Source organism: Rhincodon typus, chromosome 1, assembly GCF_021869965.1.
Source record: "Rhincodon typus isolate 14 chromosome 1, sRhiTyp1.1, whole genome shotgun sequence".
Lineage (NCBI taxonomy): Eukaryota > Metazoa > Chordata > Chondrichthyes > Orectolobiformes > Rhincodontidae > Rhincodon > Rhincodon typus.
In genome coordinates this window covers 8,338,445-8,351,832 of record NC_063332.1, presented here as the reverse complement: position 1 = coordinate 8,351,832, position 13,388 = coordinate 8,338,445, and the positions used below count along the sequence as shown (strand labels likewise).

The 13,388-nt window shown below is 40.7% G+C and overlaps 1 protein-coding gene across 9 annotated transcripts in view; it reads left to right on the top strand.

Annotated features, from left to right (window-relative positions):
• aup1 (AUP1 lipid droplet regulating VLDL assembly factor) overlaps positions 1 to 13,388 on the top strand; it is a 39,115-nt gene that overhangs the window by 14,923 nt on the left and 10,804 nt on the right. For 3 of the 9 annotated variants that reach the window (XM_048596283.1, XM_020519239.2, XM_020519241.2), the window contains 5 exons: positions 238 to 310; positions 3,741 to 3,814; positions 6,894 to 6,960; positions 9,126 to 9,231; positions 10,135 to 10,293. In XM_048596283.1, the coding sequence (XP_048452240.1) occupies positions 238 to 310; positions 3,741 to 3,814; positions 6,894 to 6,960; positions 9,126 to 9,231; positions 10,135 to 10,293 (479 nt within the window). The remainder of the gene's footprint in view (positions 1 to 237; positions 311 to 3,740; positions 3,815 to 6,893; positions 6,961 to 9,125; positions 9,232 to 10,134; positions 10,294 to 13,388) is intronic. The other 6 variants (XM_048596288.1, XM_020519240.2, XM_048596318.1 and 3 more) reach the window with 4 other exon arrangements.

Genomic DNA, 13,388 nt, shown 5'->3' with positions numbered 1-13,388 from the left:
CCCCAAAACTCCCATCGGAGTGTCAGCCGAGAATGTGTACTCTGGTTGCTCGAGTGAGACTTGAACTTGAGTGCTGCACACTGAGTCACAGATGGCCTTGGGGTCCATTTCCCCTCGACTTAGATTGGACAGAAACGAAGAAATTTCGTTAAACAGATGTTTAATTTTTATCAGTCTCTATTGTAATTAAATGTGTCTGTATAAATGATTTGTAGTTTCTTTTTATTTGTGTTCTAGCTCCTGGCCTTTTACTATAGATAGCATTGTTCAACCCCTGGTGTTAACTGTAAAGAGACCCTTCGTATCTGTGGTAAGTTACACTTGTCTATCAAGTTAATGCAATACCTTCTTTTCATGCTGGGCCACACTGAAACCCTGCAGGATCTCTTGTCATTCTCCATGCTCATTCTTCACCCGTCCTCACCGCTTGGCTTGTACAGAATAGAAGATGTAGAGTAGTATGGACATGCATCTGGCAGAGAAGAGTTTCCATGACTTGATTGCATTGGCTTTTTTGAATGGAATGATTAATGCTGGCAAAGCCAGCATTTGTTGCCTGTCTCAAGTTTTCCTTGCCTTATTGAATCACGCTATTTCAGAGTGCAACTACTGTGATACTCCGGCTCAGATCCCTCACTGAAAGACCATTCTGTGCTTTCTAAACTCAGTTGGAGACCATCGTCACATGTGCTACAGTATTCTTCAACCTCTTCTGGATTTGTACTCAGTCAGCTGACGATTGCAAGGTTATCGTATGTGGCTGTCGGCTAAGAATGGGTTCATGGTCTAAATGGCCACTGGCAGTCACAGTGTTGGCTTATTTGAGGCACTGAAGTGTTGATGCCAATGAAACAAATCCAACATGTCATTGCCTTTTAAGGGTGCAGCTCATCATTTTGAACAGCAGTTGCTTCCTTTTTTGCCAACCGAGTATTGGAAGCCTGCTGTTTGTTCCCTCTGGATTTAGTTTGAGTGACTACTGTTTTGCTTAACCACAAGCATCATGCTACCCTGAAACTACACTGGGAGAAAAGAGAAGCAACTGAGGGAGGGTGAAGAGAAGTGACAGACTATTCAAAATATATTTGCTTTAATCAATCGGTGAAGGGCAGATAAAGTGGTAAAAGGTAGCTGTATTCTGAGATAGGTGGATCCCTGAATCCTAGCTGAACACCATTCTAAAAAGTCCCATCTGTTTAAAGTATGGATGAAATTACATAACAGAATATTCAAGTGTTGCTGAAAAATATGCAGTTAGTCCAAGCTTTTTATCTTGCTGCCATCAGGACAATTTGGAGAAATATCATTGTAAGAGGAAAATGATGTATGACAAGTAGCCTCTGGTAGAATAATTTATATGGAGAATACACCACTTAATGATGGCTGACGGTTAACTACCATGCTTTGCTTAAATTTTAAACAAGACAGGTTGACTCTGGTCAAGATATTGCCCCGCGAAATGAGCCAGAGAATGCTCATCAACTATTTAGTTGTGCTAAAACAGCCACAATGTTTAGATCACTATTTGTATTACATTTCTCTCTGCATGTTGTGCAAAATAGTGAACAAGCATTAAGACCATAATCTTTGGTCCTGAAAAGTGCCTAGTCTACCTCCAATTACCCTGAAAGGGTAAGGTACCTCAAAAGATCGAGTTGCTTCACGCACCTGCTATACAGTAACAATACAAGCAGTGTTTGCCACTATCCAGCTACTGCTACAAAGGCAAGAAAGAACAAGTGCACACACTGGTCCTGTTTTAATACAACAAAATAAATGGCAACCATCCTGTAGTTCATTCCTCAGGGCAATGTCTTGACTAATCAGTCAACCTGTCTCGTTTAAAACTTGAGCAAAGCTTGACTGTTAACTATCAACTATCATTAACTGGTGCGTTTCTATGTGACAATGCATCTACCATCAGAGTCCACTTGCCAACCAATCAGCACTCTCCTTTTCTACTGTGTAAATGTTGTTTTCCGTTTACTTTGGTATTTCTTGTGAATTGTCCTGATGTGTGCATTAGAGAAGTGCAACATGAAAAGTTTTTTTAAAAAAATGCACAGTCATACTCAACTTTTGTACTAAAAAACAACTGTAAGAATATTCTTCTTGTGTTTCTGTAAGTTCCTGTTGAGAGAATATAGTTTTGTGAAAGTAGGGTAAGTCGCTTGCGAAGTAGGTTCATTCTCAGTTGTGCACACACACACGCACATGCCTTTTAGAAGGGGCAATTGGACAGGGACCTGTTAACATAACAGGTATTGAAAATTTGTAGTGCAGAAAGAAGCCATTCAGTTCATCTTGTCTTTGCCTACCAAATAAAGAACTACCCGTCCTCATCCCATGTTGCAGCTCTTTCTCATAGCGTGTAGGTTATGGCATTTCAAGACAAAATCACAAAGAGACCAGTCATTTGGAGAGCAACAAGTAAATGCAATTGAGATAAGAAGCTGTATTCGCGCTTCAGATAGTAATAGGATGTGCCTAACTGTGAGTCTGTCCATCCCCTGGAATGGAATAACGAGCCTTATGTTCAAGTGCCTACCTGAAAATGATCTATTGGATAAAATAAGAGGGGGCTGGTGATTCCCTAAAGCCTGATATGAAGTACGTAACATTGCAGTAACTGGTAATGATTAATTTAAGTTTGAAATTGACAGAAACATTCATGGAAAATATGTTGAGAATGCATGGGATGCCGGCCTTTATATCTAGAACATAAGGAGGTAGGAATCATTCAATACCAATGCAAAATCCTGGCCAGATGTCAGTGAAATATTGACAACCATTCTGGGCACCTCATCTTAGGATCTATATATTGGATGGGGAGGGAGTGCATTGTAAATTTATCATGGTGATGCCTAGGCTCCAAGGATTAAGTTATAACGAAGGATTACACAGACTTGGATGATGTTCCCTGAAATTTAAAAAGCTAGGTGGTTTGATAGAAATTTTCAAGCTGTTAAGGAGAAAGATGGAGTAGATAAAAATTGTTTCTGCTGTTTGGGGAGTCTAAGACTAGGCGGAACAGTCTGAAATTTAGAGCCAAACCTTTCTTTCAAGAATAAAATTAAGCAATACGTCTACATGCAAAGGCTGGCAGACATCTTCCTCAGTTTGCAGCTAATGGTAGATCAGTTGTTTAATCTAAAGCAGATGGATTTTTGTTAACCAGAAATTAAAGGATGTGGGATAAAATTAGTATATGGACTTCGGCCACAGATTAGCCATGATCTCATTGCGTGATGAAAAGGGCAGGAAGGGTTAAATGGCCCGCTCTTGAGAGGAAAGGAAGTACAATCGGCACTATTCCACCATTGTGTCTATGCCATTTACTAGTTAAGCAAAGCACTTTCTTCCCCTCGTGATGTCTCATTGGACTTTGATTAATTCCAGTGCCCAATTCATGTTCTATATCCCATTATTGTGAACAGTACCTGAAGGAGTGGAAGAGAAGAACGTTGGGGCATGCAAGCATAACACTAAATGCAGATGGGTAGCCTGGAAATAAGCATTTTATGTGAATTCTGTCTCCATGATCTCATGAATAAAGGACTGATTCCCATTCTCCTTTTTAATGAGAACAAGCTGGATTTGAGATGGAACTGTACATGGTCATGTCTTTCGTATCTTGACCCCTCCCAGTTCTTGGTTGATACTTTCCAGCCTTGTAAAGGTAGCAAAAAGGATTCTCACTTGTAAAAGTTATGCTGTTGTTTCCCCCCTTTCTCCCTTAGAATGTCGTCGAGTCCTCTTGGGTTACCGAGCTGCTGTGGATGTTTTTTATTCCCTTCACCGTATACCAAGTAAGGTAGTAACTGTCGCTAACTATCACTGGGGGTACAATCGGTAAGGTTGAGTGAACTTGCTCATGTTTGGCTGACTCTATGATAAGCCCATTGCTTTTCCCCACCTCTATGTTGCATGTGTGATTGCAGTGTCCAGTGATAATGTTGAAAGCAACACTGTAGTGTTTCTTGGGAAACTGCTTGTTGGCTTAGGAATCCTCATCTATTTCCTTTGTTTTAGGATCTGTCCTTGAACTTCAACAGAGCTATCTGTTCCAGTGTAATGTGATCACGAATATTATAAGTGTGAAGAGGCCATTCCAGCCATCCGACTCCTTCCACCATCTATATCCTTGTAATTCTGCCAAGCTACAAACACATAGAAAATAGGAGCAGGTGTAGGCCGTTTGGCCATTCAAGCCCTCTCCACCATTTAATATTCATAGCTGATCATCATATTATGTACCTTGTTTCCACTTTTGACCCCATATCCTTCGAACCTTTTAGCTCTAACAGCTATATCTCATTCCATAGTTGCAACTCCATACCCCATCCCAACAAATATTGGTCTATCTCCATTACAAAGATGCTGATGTACTCCTAAATAACTCCAGGTGTGGGCAGAGGTCACAGGAAAGTCCATTTCAGTGACTTGTCTGTGAAACCGGAGGTGTGGCTACACTACGTTTTTTTAAAGGGTTAATCTTGCTGACAAATCTTACTCCTTCAGTGAATCTTCCTGCACTTAACTAATTTGTGGCTAAAGCTTTGTGATGTTGAAATCATCGCATAGAAAGAGGATCATTTGAAATTTTATTCGGTTCCTACATGCAAATGTTCTGTTGCATCTTATTTATTTTATTTTGGCCTCAAAGGAAGAAGTCCATTCATTGTTTATAATGTTAAACTGGCAAGCCAGATATTGCAAGTTTAAATGTCACAATCACATGTGGTTCAGTCCCTTGGACCCACTGCACCATTCATTTGGTACATTGTAAGAGGTTTGGGCCATTCATCTCCTCAGCAATAATTTGCCAACTTGATGAGATCATGGCTGATCAGGACATCAACTCCAATTCTGTTCAATATTGTGTTGCCCTGTGTAAGGAAGTTACCATAAAAGCTGCCAGGTTATTGTAAAGCCCCAACATTTTTTCCCCAAATATACTCCAGTACCTGGACTGTAGTACCACACGATACGGCTGTCTCTTTATGATCTCAAGTGGAGCAGTATACAATACTGTCTTGTCAGAACATATTGTCCAAATAATCAAGTGTTAGTAGTAACACACTTGCCTCCTCAGTTAGGGTTGTGGCCTCGAGCTCCATGCCAGGAAATGAGCTGTACCTGACACTAGCCTATCAAAGCTATCACCCCTGGAGGCTCCATCATACCTCTCAAGTAGAAGGAAAAGAGCACGGACGCCTTCTGGAGTACCGGTCAATCCTGTACCTTAAGCATCAAGTCCAGAATGTCTCACATCACATTGCTGTTTGTGAAACTTCGACTCAGTTAAGCACTTTTGTAATGCCATGAAAGAAATTTAATTATTAAAAAAAAGTTTTTTTTTTCCTTTTCTGTAACAGAACTTGTACTAATTCTGCCTACTTCAGTCAGATATGAGTTAAGAAACCACAGAAATTCAGTATGGAATAAAGCACATTTAAAGTATTTCCTTGTTTCTCTGTGGATGAGAAAAACGTCCCTGTAAATTTCTGAGTGACAGTCTCCCTCCTTTCCTGCAGACGGTGATTATGTTGGAGCACCAGATCATCAGTCTCTTAAAACCTTTTAATTTCTACCAATTGCCACTTTGAAGCTAACTGTCTGTTCTGCCAGCTTGTAAGAAAAATGCAAAGCTAATCCTTTGTGCTGTCCTTATAGTAACCTTCCCATATTTACCTTATTTTGCTGCAAATGCATTTAATTTTCCTTTAAAAATGCAGCGGTCACTGCCTCAACTCTTCCCTATAGTCAAATCTTCAATGCTCTATGTGAGCATTTCTTCTGAATTCCCTCTTCACATTTTGTCAATTTCCCAATTTAAAATGGTCATAATTTTAAAAGAATCTCTTAAGTCTTCTACTTTTAATTGAAATTATCTTCACTCATACATTCTAAATCTAGTTTTCGCCTGGCGTCATTCATGTCAAGCTGCACAACAGGCTCAATGCTTTTTATCTTTTCTCCAGTTGAGCACCTAAAAAGCCAGTGCTCAGTCGTAACCTGATGCAGGTTTTATACAAACTTAGCAACACTTCTTGCTCTTGTACCTTTGTGTCCAGGTTTATAAGACCGAGCATGCTTTTGCATTATCTTCCTTTTTGGTCTAGTAGCAGAGTGGTTGCAGTCCTGAACTCGGGAAGCGAGAGGTCAATCTCTCAATAGCAAATTGGGGAATTTAATTCAATAAATCTGCTAACTAATGACCACGACTATGCCAGCTTGTTGAAAACTGTTCACCAGTGTTCTTCAGAGATGGAAACTCACCTTCTTAGCCTGTCTAATCTGCGTATGATTCCAGATCCGCACTGTGTGATAAGTCTGGGTGACTTCAGGTCAAGCAATGATGGACAATGTTTAATAACCACACCATTATATAAAAAAACTCTGTCTCTTCATCTACTCTAACTGCGTTTTGATTTTATTTCTTTCCGTGCGTGTACTCCCTCATACTAATCCAGTTTAAAGTTCACCTGTCTCCCTGTTACTTCAATGTTCAGAAGTTAGTTTTTGCCAGTGAATGATAAGTTATGAGTAGGTGTTGTAGTCCAGTTCTCGCTGCCTCTGCTACTTTTTGACCATTGTCAGGACTGAGGTCAGTTACAAACACACTTGAACTGAGATTGGCTAAATCAGTGTCAGTCAAAACCGTGACCTACCCTGTCTATGGACATCACTTGGGCAACATACAAATCAGTCAGCAATTTAATCTTGCTTTACAGAACTGTCCAACAGTGGTTTTGGCAATAACCAGCTTTAGGAATATCAGCTATCAAAGTATTTTAGGTTGGAAAGCAAAACTTTGGTATGAATTTCATTGCAATTGGTTGCAGTATTCCTATCCTTCCTTATAGTTGTGCGTTTCTTGGTTTTTGTAGGTGGCTGCCCAGCATGTCGCAAATGGATGAAGAATCAGAGGAAGATTTTACCGTCAGAGTCCAGGAGGTAAGTTGGTTGGTGATCAATATCTTCCACCAGCTGCCCAAGAATTGAATTATGACTCTTGGTTTTCAGCAGTGCCTACAATGTGAACTTGGAAGTTAGAATGCATTAGATAAATCCTAGTCCTTTCGATGATTCCAAAAGACTGCTGTCACTTATTTATCCAAAACATTCATCCTAAGGCTACATAGAAAGCAATCGTGCAGCCCTGCACCTAGAGCTTTGCAAGAATTGTGAGTGATGCTTATCCAGGTTTGTACATGGTGCTGTGCCTTGAAGCTTTCTAAAGCTCCTTTTGAGTTTTGCTTTCCTTTTATTTATTTTGTTTTCTATTGCCAGTTAAATCAATTCTGACTTTGACTATAATTAGTTGTTCTATTTTTATCTGCTCACTAAAAGTAGTGATTTAGAATAATAAGTCCATATGGGAGCAAGGAAGTCTTAATGTAACTCTGCAGGGCCTTGGTGAGACCATACCTAGTAGTACACTGCTGAGTTTTGGTCACCTTACCTAAGAAAAGATATACTTGCCACAGCGGGAATTCAGCAAAGTTTCACAGGTCTGATTCCTGGAATGACAAGTTTGTGTATGAGGTGAGATTGGATCATCTAGGCCTTTGTTCTCTGGTGTCTCATTGAAACAGGTAAAATTCAAATAGGGCAGTACAGACTGAATGCTGAGATGATGTTTCCCTGCCCAGGAAGTATTTCCAAACAAGGGGTTGTGGTCTTCGGGCACACGGTGAGCCTTTTTGGATTAAAGTAGGGAGCAGTTTCTTCACACGAAACCTGTTGAATTTTCTCCCACAGAAGGCTATGGCAGCTGGTACACTGAATGTATTTAAGAAAAAAAATAATTTTCTAGAGGCCTATGGTGTCAAGGAATATGTGAAGAGAACTGGAGTATTACATTGAGATAGAGTATGAGCCATGATTATGTGGAATGGTGGAATGGGTTCAGTGGACTGAGTGCTCTACTGCTCCCATTTTCTCTGTTTCTAAAACAAATAAAATACTGGGTTCATTTCTGGGGAGGTAAATTGTAAATTTGTGCAGAACCTTGGTGAATGCATAGTTTTGGTTTCCATTGTATAAAAAGGACCTGGAGGTATTAGAGAAAGTGCAAAAGGGATTACCAGAATGGTATGTCTAACTTCTAAATTCTGTTTCAGGAAAACCTAGGCAGGCTGATAATCTTTTCTCTAGAAAAAGAGGAAGCTGAGGGACGACAATGTTAGAAGCCTTTAAGATTATGAAGTATCTGAAAGATAGACAGCGATAATATGTTTCCACTCCCAAATGAGACTAGAGTTTGGAATGTAATCAATTTAAGATAATCATAAACTGATCCAACAGAAAATTCAGGAGAAATTTCTTTCCTCCTGGAGTAATTGATGCATTTAAGGGGCACGTAGGTTGACACAAAGGAGAAAGATGTGGAAGGATATTTGTTTGTAGGGTGAAATGAAGCATGTTGGTGAAGGCTTTTGTTAAGTAGAAACACCACAATTTTGATTTTTGTTTTAAATTCATTCATTGGATGTGGGTGTTTCTTGTATATTGTCCATCTTTATACTGATACCTCAGATAGCTAACTCCACTTGTCTCACTGATTTTCATTGGCCCAGGTTCACCCACAGATGGCTGATGTATAAAATTATTTTTCTTTTAAATCTTACCAACTCCTTGTTCCTTTTGTCCCTGTAATCGCCTTCACTCTAGCTTTCTTAGTTCTTCCAACTCTGACCTAATGTTCACCCTTCACTTAAGGTGATTGGCAAAAGAACCAGAAGCAGCATAAGAAGCTAAAAACATTTATGCAGCAAGTTGTTACAGGAATGCATTACCTGAAAGGTTGCTCGAAGCAGATTCAACTTCAATAGAGAATTGGATAAATGCTTGAAAAGAAATAAATTAGAGTTATGGGGAGCAAGCATGAGACAGGGACTAATTAGAGAGCTCAGCACTAGCATTACAAGTTGTCTGGCTTCATTCTGTATTGTTTGTCATTCTGTGATTCTAAAAAAAATCAAGCTTACATTGTCTATTTGTTCTGCAGTTTTGTTTCCTGGAAAGAGTTTATTCAATAACAGTTGATACAGGCTGTATAAATAGCATTCAGTTCGTCGCCATCTATGCTGCCAAGTGTAATTGTAATTTCTTCTTAGCATTTAGCTACAGAGCTCGGTGTTTTGTCGACTCAGCATACCAAGTCTGATAAAGTGGAATACCTCAAAAGAATGAAGCACATGGCACCACAAGCAACCGTTTCAGGTCAGGTTTGTGTTCTGGCTGCTTCAATTAATTAGCATGTACAGTGTGGCTGTTTTAATGCTGCAGGAAAGTCCCTTGTGCGTAGAAAATAGAAGTCAAGTTATAATAAGTTTGCAAAGTCACTTACTCAATGCCTGAGAGGTAAAGTTGCAGCATTAACGATAATCTTTGTAAAAGATAGAGAAGCAATTTAATCAGGGGGTGTTGGGATATAGGAACAGAGAAACGCCATTTTGCCCCTATTCCACATTTATTGCTGATCTGTGATCTGAATCTCTACATTGGTCTTTTCCCTCATGAAGTTCCTTAGGTTACTTTAAAGTAGCAATAACTTGATGGAAATACTTTATTTTTCTGATTTTAGTTCAGCAAATATTTTCCGAGTGGGGTCGCATTTCAATTTTTCTCTCACCTGGGAGACCGATGAGCAGATTTCAGAAATGTAGCATTTAAAATGGCAGAAAACACCAACTTCAGAAAAATAAATGAGTAATTAATAAAAATGGCCACTGGAGTGACTGGGCCTTGATGCCACGATGGACCATTTTGACTGCCTCCTTCACTGGCCTGGCAGCTATACAGGGGGAGGAAAAAAACTGCCTACTGCTTGACTCACTCTCCAGCTCAGAGCTTCTTGTCCCCAGAGCCCAACCAGCGCCTCTAAGCTCTACAGTGAATGTATCAGCATTAGGAGGAAAACAGTCTCTGATCAGAAGAGCATCTCCTTGCTGAAGCTTCTCTACAGCTGTCGCGTTCTGGATAGAACCACTGGGTAGTGTAACCACTACGTTTGTGACCAGCGGGCTGTCTGTGACAAACCTGTGTCGTATTGTGAGTGCGTGAGAATTTGGATCTAACTGGAGGAGACATCTAAAATTCAGGGCTCATATCATTTTATTTCAGCAGCCAACAGTCAGCCGTCTGGAACACGAGCTCGGACCTTCCTCCCAGGGCTCAGCATTAGCAGTTTGTCTGCAGAGGATGTTCGGATCACAGGAATGGCCAAGCAAGTCAAAGAGGTGCTGCCTCACATCCCACTCGGTGTCATTAAGATGGATTTAGGTAGGATATCAGTTTATTTTTCTTCCCCTTGCCCCAATATCTTTTTCTGATTTTCATGTTATAATTTCCCATCATTCTCCCATGTGAGAAGGGAGAGTGCAGTAAATTTCAGACACTGGGGGTATTGCTGATGTCACCGGGCGAATAATCCACAGACCAAAGCTAACAGTTTGGCTACATGGATTCATATTCCACCATTGCAGCCAGTGAAATTTAAGTTCGGCTGATAAATCTGGAATATAAATGGTTAGCATGGCAACTATCATTGATTGCTATTAAAAAGAAAAAAAATCTGCTTCACGAAAATCCTTTAGTGCGGGGAACCTCAAACCAAAATGCTGCAGATGCTAGAGATATGAAATAAAAACATGAAGTGGGTCAGATATCTGGCCAGAATATGAAGACTGGCAGAGAATGTTTAAACAGTTCAAAAACAGAAATTGCTGGAAAAACTCAGCAGGTCTGGCAGCATCTGTGGAGAGAAAACAGAGTTAACATTTTGGGTACAGTGACCCTTCTTCAGTTCTTTAACTTTTTTTTTCTAAATGGTTAATCTGTCCAAATAAATTAGAACAAGAGAGAAAGCCAGCTAGAAACGTCAAACAGATAGCAAGAGTTTCTACAGATACCGAAAAGGAAACGAGTCTTCTTGGAAGTAAGAATGGGAAGTTAATAGTAGATAATAAAGAAATGGCAAATGTAATGACTAAATATTTTACTCTGTCTTCATGATAAAGCATACAAATACATAAATCAGAGGATTGAAAGTAGAAAGGAACTTGGTGATATCATCATCACTAGGGAACCAGTACTGAACAAACTGATGGAGCTGCAGTATCCAAGGACTTCAGCTTAAGGTTTTAAAAGAGTTAGCTAATGAGATAGTAGATGCATAATGGGGGACAATGACCTAGTGCTATTATTGCGAGAGTATTGAGCCTGAGACCCAGGACGCGGGTTTGAATCCTGCCATGGTAGGTGGTGCAATTTGAATTCAATAAAAATCCGGAACTAAAAGTCAAATGATGACTGTTGTTGATTGTTGGAAAAACCCATCTGGTTGACTAACGTCTTTTAGGGAAGGAAACTGCTGTCATTTACCTGGTCTGGTTTACATGTGACTCCAGACCCACAGCAATGGTTGACTCTTAATTGCCCTCTGAAATGACCCAGCGTGTTACTCAGTTCTAACAATTGTTAGAAAGTCTCAAAAAAAATGAAACCAGATCCACCACCTGGCATTTGCCTAGGCACCAGAACTGAGAACAAACAAAAACAGCCCCATTGAACCTGCAAGCTCTTCTTTACTAATAGCTGGAAGCTAGGACTAAAATTGGGAGAGTGGTCTGACAGACTCATCAAACAACAGCCTAACATCTGTAATGTATGAGCCCATGAATATAACTTTGTTCCATGCACTACCATTACCATCCTTGAATATATGCAGTCACACCAGCTGGACAGACACAGCAGAGATGGCAGCGCAGTGGTATGCAGTTGGTTGGGAGTTGCCCTCGGAGTCCTCAACATTTACTCTGGATGCAGAGTCTCAAAGCAACAGGTTAAATGTGGGCAAGGAAATCACCTGATTGCCTCGTACCATCCTCCAGTTGTTGAACAACAGTTGAAGAAAACCCTGATGCCCCCTGGGTAGGGGATTTCAGTAGTTTTAGGCAATCAAAACCACCTAGTGTAGTTTTGCAGTAGCACTACTGAATGAACTGGTCAAGTTCTAAAAGGCGTAGCTACCATACTGGATTTGTGGCAGATGTGAGAGAACCAAAAGGAGGGAAAAACATATTTGACCTCATCCTCACCAATCTACCAGCTATAGATGCATCTGTCCATGACAGTATCAATAAGAGTGACCACTGCATGTTCCTTGAGATGAAGTCCTGCCTTCCCATTGAGAATAGTCTCCATCATGTTGCGTAGCACTATCACTGTGCTTTGAATGTGTCTAGCAACTCTAGGCCAGGCATCCCATGAGGCACCGTGGGCTATCAACAGCAGCAGAATTGTACTGCAACACAATCTGAAATCTCATGGCCTAGCATGTCCCCCACTCAACCATTACCATCAAGCCAGAGGATCAACCCTGGTTAAATGGAGAGTGCAGGAGAGAATGTCAGGAGCAGTTCCATGCATAGCTAAAAATGAGATGTCAACATGGTGAACCTACCAAGCAGGACTACTTGTGTGCCAAACAGCATAAGCAGCAAGTGATAGAGCTGAGCAATCCCACAACCAACAGATCAGATCTAAGCTCTGATATCCTGCCAAACCCAGTCGCAAATGATGTTGGACAATGAAAATGCTCACTGGTGGAAGACGCTCGACAAATATCCCCATCCTCAGTGATGAAAGAGCCTAGCATATCTGTGTAAAAGATAAGACTGAAGCATTCTCAATCATTTTTAGCCAGAAGTACCAAATGGATGATCAATTTTGGCCTTCTCCTGACATCCCCAGCATCACAGATGCTGATCTTTTGCCAAGTTACTCTAGTATGGCTTCAACACTGGCATCTACCTGACAATGTGGAAAGTTGTCCAGGTATGCCCTGTACACACACACCAGGTCCAATCTAGCCCATCAGTGGACTCTTAATCACCAGCAAAGTAACAGAAGTTGCCATTATCAGTGCTATCAAGCAGCATCTGCTCAGTAGTAACTGATCGTTGATACTCAGTTTTGGTTCTGTCAAAAACAAAAGCAGAAATTGTTGGAAAAACTCAGCAGGTTTGGCAGCATCTGTGGAGAGAAAGCAGAGTTAACTTTCCAGTTCCAGTGACCCTTCTTCAGAAATGATTGTAGCTAGGAAAATGGTGGTATGTATGTTGAAGATGGTGGGGGAGATGCAGCCAGAGAGAGAGGGTTGGTCAGATAAAGAAGTGGGTAAAGATGAGCCTGGGAGAATGAATAGCAGCTAATGGGGACAATGGGTTTATTTGTAGTACCAGCCCATGTGATGACAAGGCCTGGAGTGTGGGAGTTGGTTAAGGGTTTGGGAGAAGGTGCTCAGGCCCTAAAATTATTGAACTTAATATTGAGTCCAGAAGGCTGCAGGGTTCCCAAGTGGAAAATGAAATAGT